Consider the following 6,000-nt stretch of genomic DNA (forward strand, 5'->3'; position numbering starts at 1 on the left):
TTCATAAGGGTGTTATGATTGCCATTGCACAATCAGTGATTACAATAAAATTTCCCTTTTAAGCCACTAAAAAAATTTAAAAATCTGTGAGAAGACACAGGCTCAGAGAGATGAAGAGTCCTAGCCAGTTTGACTCAGTGGATAGAGTGTCAGCTTGCAAACTGAAGGGTCCCAGGTTCGATTCCGTCCAGGGCACATGCCTGGGTTGTGGGCTCAATCCCCAGTGGGGGGCGTGCAGGAGGCAGCCGATCAATGATTCTCTCTCATCATTGATGTTTCTATCTCTCTCTCCCTCTTCCTTCCTCTCTGAAATCAATAAAGAAATGTATTAAAAAAAAAAAAATAAGAGTCCTAGCCAGTGTGGCTCCAAGGTGGAGTGTCAACCTATGAACCAGGAAGTCATGGTTCAATTCCCAGTCAGGGCACATGCTTGGGTTGCAGGTTCAATGCAGGAGGCAACCAATCAATGATTCTCTCTCATTATTGATGTTTCTATCTATCTCTTCCTCTCCCTTCCTCTCTGAAATCAATAAAAATATTTTTTTTTTCCAAAAATCACAGGGTAGCCCTAACCGGTTTGGCTCAGTGGAGAGATAGTCAGCCTGCAGCCTGAAGGGTCCCAGGTTCAATTCCGGTCAAGGGCATGTACCTTGGTTGCAGGCACATCCCCAGAGAAATCAATGTTTCTCTCTCATTGATGTTTCTAACTCTCTATCCCTCTCCCTTCCTCTCTGTAAAATATCAATAAAATATATTTAAAAAAAGATCACACGGTAATAAATGGAAGAGATGGGAGTTGAACCCCACTTTGTTGGCTCTGGAAATCTCCTGCCAACACCGCTATTATAAACTCAGATGAACTGCACAGGTTCCTTTATACAAAGAGGCTGATTTTTCAGGTTCCAAAGAACTTTCCTTACGTGACTTCTAGTTGCCCGTGAAAATGCACAGCTTTTCAAAACTGATTCCTAAACAGCACCACTGGACCACATGAAGAATATGTGCTTATGGGGAATATGCAGATATTACTAGCTGTATCATGAGCTCCCTGCCTAAGAACCCATAAGTCACTTTACCTGGAACAACTTAACTTTGCTCCCATTCTTTGTGAGAGGAAAAATTGCTTTGAGGGTCAGAAAGAAAAGAGGAATTAGAATCAAAGGCTGGATTGAGAACAGATTCCATAGGCTCCATCTCCAGATATAATTCATTAGGACCCTGTAATCTACCTATATACATATATTATAAAATATATTTTTATTGATACTAGAGAGGAAAAGAGAGGGAGAGAGAGATAGAAACCTCAATGATGAGAGAATCATTGACTGGCTGTCTCTTGCACACCCCACACTGGTGATTGAGCCCACAACCCGGGCGTATGCCCTTGACCAGAATTGAACCCAGGACCCTTGAGTCTGCAGGTCAACGCTCTATCTACTGAGCTAAACCGGCTAGGGTTATATTTTTTTAAAGCTCCCTAGATGATACTAATGCTCAGCTATGTTTAAAAATCACAAGCTAGCCTTGGCTAAAATGGAAATTTTGAGGTCTGCCCTTTCCTGTGAAATGAAATCTTGTCTACAAGGCTCTTTGTTAGAAAACATAAACAATGCAAGTTCTTCTTATCAGCTACATTTAGTGGCAAAACAACAAAACTGTCTTTAAAAAGCATGATCCTCTTCCCTCCAAAAAAACACAAAAACACACACACAAAAGAGCAAGATCTTGGGTTAGCTTAGAGCTAAGAAACTGTCTTAGGCAAGATTGTTCTTTTACATTATTACTAGAAAAGCTGTAATTAGAGTTATGCACCTCATTTTTAGATATCCCTCTTAACTGTTGCAACCATATCCTTCCTTAAAAAAAAGAAAAAGAGAGAGAGAGAGAGATTCTATTGACATTCTTTTACTTCAAACTTGGAACAATCTATATGAGCAGTACCTTACACATTTCTTTGCTTTAATCAAGAAAACAAGTATGACGAAAAAATTTAAAGTCAGATGATGCCTAGGCTGCTGGTCACTGAAGTAGGGTGAGAAGGCACAGACTGGCACAGACCCTGTCCTTGACAGTCCAGTACCCCTCCCTGGCTAGCCTTTAGGAAGAACAAAGGACCCCCACACCAGAAAGACTGACCTGCTTGAGATGCTCATCCTGATTCCAGCCTGGCTGCCCGGCTGTGGAGACTGAAGGTGGGGCCTTGGCAGCATCTTTGGTATGGTCTTCTTGAGTTTGCTGTCCATGTGGTGGGAGCCCTGGTGCTGGAAGGAGACCAGATTTGGGTGCCACTCTGGGGTCTTGGCGAGCAACTTTCTGCCCATGAAAATATTTTGAAGCAGCCTGGGCCTCTTTCTCAGCCTCTACAATGCCATCATCCCCATCCTCATCTTCGAAGCCTCCCTCCTCTTCCTTAGGCTCTGAGTTTGCGTTGCTCCGTTCAAAAACTCGGGTCACTGCTGTGGCTGGAGGAACTCTGGCTAAGGGACCCAGGGAAGGGCTGCCAGAAGGCCGCCCAGGTGTGGCAGAAAGGAGAGTCTGTGTGACCAGCTTCTGGGCAAACAAGAACTGGGCTTCTCTTATCTGCTGTCCCTGCTTCTCTCTGGCATCCATTCCCAGAGGAGCTAGGTTTGGTGGCTGCTGCTGCGGTGGCTGCTGTTGCAGCGGTTCCATCAGGGCCTCAAGTGCTTCACCCACCGATTGGCATGGCTCTGAACCTGGGCACAGCCCAGCAGGCACACTGGTTCTAAACCTTAAGTGATTAATAGAAACCACAAAGAAGGAGAAAAAAGGGGAAAAAAAACAACTATGTAAAACAGGTATAAAAGGCTTTCTTTTCTCCAGTAAAGGGTGTATGAGTTCTGAACACTAAACATATGCTCTTAAATCTGAATTTTAAGATGAGTGAGTGGTGGGAATTTCAGGGTGGGTGGGTAAGTAGGGAAAGGTGTGAAGAAGAGGAACAGAATTTAAGAGGGGAATATGGGATGAATCTCAGTAGTGATATACTGCAGGTTTAAAAAGAAGTAAATCCAGACAAAATCAAGTCTATAAACAGCTGTGTTCTGATCTCTCTCCTTCAGCATTACAAAACAGTAATCTGTTTATTACTGGAAAGGCAACTGGTTCACACTGTACAAAGGGTTTCAGATTCATTTGATCCCCAGTCCTGATTGGGGTGTGTACAGAAGGCAACCAATCTATGAGTTTCTCTCACATCAATGTTTCTTTCTTTCTCTATCTCTCCCTCCCCCGTTCCCTCTCTCCTTTCCACTCTCTCTAAAAATCAATGGAAAAAATATCCTCGGGTGAGGATTATCAACAACAACAAAAAGGTTGTGTGTATGAAAACCATAATAATAAAGGAAAAGAAGGGCTTACTTACAAAAGAGAAAATACTGCTTATGTTCTCAAACCCATTAGAGAAAGAAATTATCATCCAAGCTAGACACAGAGCTATCAGGCAGACAAAATGATTTCTTTCCATAGAAAAGAAGAATTAGCAAACTGCTCTTGAATCTAAACTTTTCAAATTTTCCAGATCAAACTGCCAGCCTGCTGTACAAGTGGGCTAGGCCATGACAACTGGACATTATAGCCTCAAAAAGTATCCAACTTCAACAACAAAAGAATGTATGCCCCCCACCAAGGAGGCAAGAACAAATGGGAGAATTCCTCTGGAGATTTTAAAGTTAATCGATTTAAAACAGGTATCAATATTACATAAAGAAGTTAATGGTTCTTTTTTATAAACAGCCAAGTAAATGCTTCACATCCCCTTTCTTTCTGATTCACTTCTACTATATTCTGTGACGAATACAAAAAGAAAAGTCTTTTAGGTCAAACGTATTCTGGGGACTGGTTCATCAGCCTTCTTACCAATCAGTCTCCAAATACACACCCCTGTTTTCCAGGCTCTCTTCCTCTCACTCCCCAGTCCCTTCTCTCCAAATCCCTACCCCCAATAATGGTCACTTGAGTTGTTTTCTCGGCAGGGATCCATAACTGAATGGGGATTACTCCTATGCCTGGGCAAAATTTAGGTGAACAGGGCTTGCAATATGGCGTACAATGTTATCATCACATGAAAGGAGAATGCACTGAACAAGTTGGGACTTGATATATGCATTGTTCCGTTGTTTTAGGATTGGGTGTAAAGGTTAAAAAAACTAAATGCCTAGCATCTTCAAAAATTCATGGGGAAGCAATCACATCCCCACCAATAAAAACTGCTTGAATTTATAAATATTTTAATGGGTTAGAGGAAAAAAAAGGTCTAATTTTTAAAGCTAGGCATAAAATAGAGATAAAAGTCGAATTTTCTGTTTATCTTAGAAGCACTGCTTTTGCCTTTTGTATTCTGAGAAAGAGTCAAATTCCAATTTGCCTCCTACACCTTTAATTCTCTCATAGCCCTTAGAAAGTGTGTCATGCCTGTAGCATAATTTCATTCTGCTTTAGCCCTTTTTATAGTGTAACAAAACAGAAAAAGATTTACACCCACATTAAATCCAGTTAGCTAAGGTATTCATTTAAAATAAAAACAATTTGCATCAAAGAAAATTAAACAAAAGAATAAAGGAAATAATTCGTTGACCATTTAAAATTTATTTATAATCGTTACAATCACGAGCAGGAAATTTTTCAACCAAGTCCTGCCAGTCACTGAACAAACTGCTTCTGGTGGCACCATCTTTTCTGTATGCTGTTCCCAGCAGAGGAGGATGTGTCTCGGCCTCTTTAGTAAGAATGAAATGATTTCAATACACACACCACCCCCCAAAAGCCCATCTTTCCCCGTTCCTAAGCAGCCAGTGGGCCCAAGCAACAATACCACCTACCTACACTGAGAAACTTGTCTCGGATATCTCAGCCACTCCATCCCTTCACACGGCCCCCTCCCCCATTTCCCCTAAAGTTCCCGGACCACCCGAAGCAACGGACTGTTCGCAGCTCTGAACCCTTCCCTCGACCTTCGCCGCCGCTTTCTCCAGCCTCGGTCCCCTTCAAGCCCCATCCCTCCCTCCCCGGTTACTCGCCCGCCCCGGTTCTTTATTGCCCCCACCCCAGCCCCAGCACTTTTACCTCTGCCAAGCCCTCCCCGCCAACCCGCGGGCTCTTCTCGGATCGCCCAATCCCACCTCTCGTCTCCTCAGTCCTGCGGGCCTTTACTCGGCTCATCCCTTTACCTCCAATCACCCTAATGGGCGCTGGGCGTCTCCGCTCTCTTCCCAGCACTCACTTTCCCGACGCAGCCCCGCAGCCCCCGCGCTCCTCCGCTGGCGCCTCCACGTCTACCCCTGCACACCTGCCTCCCTCTCCTCCCTCGGCGCCACCTGCTACAGCCCTTGCTCCCGCGCGGCGGAGGGACCCGGGCCCGCGCGGCTTACCTATGCCGGGCGCTCCAGGACCCGCAGCGGAGGAGGCGGCATCGGCTCTGGCCGCGGCGCGGCGGCAGCGGCTCGGACTGGTCCGCAGCCGGGGCCACAGCCGGGGCGGGGCCCGCACCGGAAGCGGCGCCGCGGGGCCCGCCTGTCGGCCCCGGGCGGGGGGAAGGGCGGGACCGCAGGGAATGGGGGGCGGCCTGAAGCCAGAAGCCGCCAAAAAAGGGATTGGGAGGGGGGGGGGGGCGGAGTCAGACGGAAGTGGCTTTTAAGGAAGGCTCCGCCCACCAAAGACGTGAGCGGAAGCGGGTCGGAGCTGGCGGAAGCTGCTGCCAATGGGAAAGCGCGGACACCCGAGAGAGCCGCGGAGAGCACTTCCGCGGGGAGTGGAAAGAGAGCCGGGGTTCCTACAGTTTTCCCTGCGCGTTTTCTGGGTGGTGGAGGCTGGTGTGGCGCGCGCGCAGCTTGAGAGGAAGGTACATAAAGGACAAGGAGTGTCAGTGTTTTCTGTTGCTTCGGTCCCCTTTCGGTCTTCCTCTGAGATTTCCGCTTTCGGATCAACTTTTCTCTGAGCCCCATTCCTTGGTGGACTGAGACCTGGCTGTCCTTTGGGGCATCC

At 46.4% G+C, this 6,000-nt stretch overlaps 1 protein-coding gene across 2 annotated transcripts in view; it reads right to left on the reverse strand.

Moving 5' to 3' along the window:
• Positions 1–2,685, reverse strand: part of CLK3 (CDC like kinase 3) — a gene marked incomplete at its 3' end in the record, with an annotated part of 114,108 nt that extends 111,423 nt beyond the window's left edge. The window contains exon 1 of one of the 2 annotated variants that reach the window (XR_013995600.1): positions 2,137–2,670. Coding sequence is in view for 1 of the 2 variants with exons in the window: in XM_081084822.1 (XP_080940948.1) it covers positions 2,137–2,670 (534 nt within the window). Of the gene's footprint in view, positions 1–2,136 lie in introns of both variants that reach the window. The other variant, XM_081084822.1, reaches the window with a different exon arrangement.
• Between the last annotated feature and the right edge of the window lie 3,315 nt (positions 2,686–6,000).

Source organism: Myotis nattereri (genome assembly GCF_964212035.1).
Source record: "Myotis nattereri genome assembly, chromosome: 1".
NCBI classification, from domain to species: domain Eukaryota; kingdom Metazoa; phylum Chordata; class Mammalia; order Chiroptera; family Vespertilionidae; genus Myotis; species Myotis nattereri.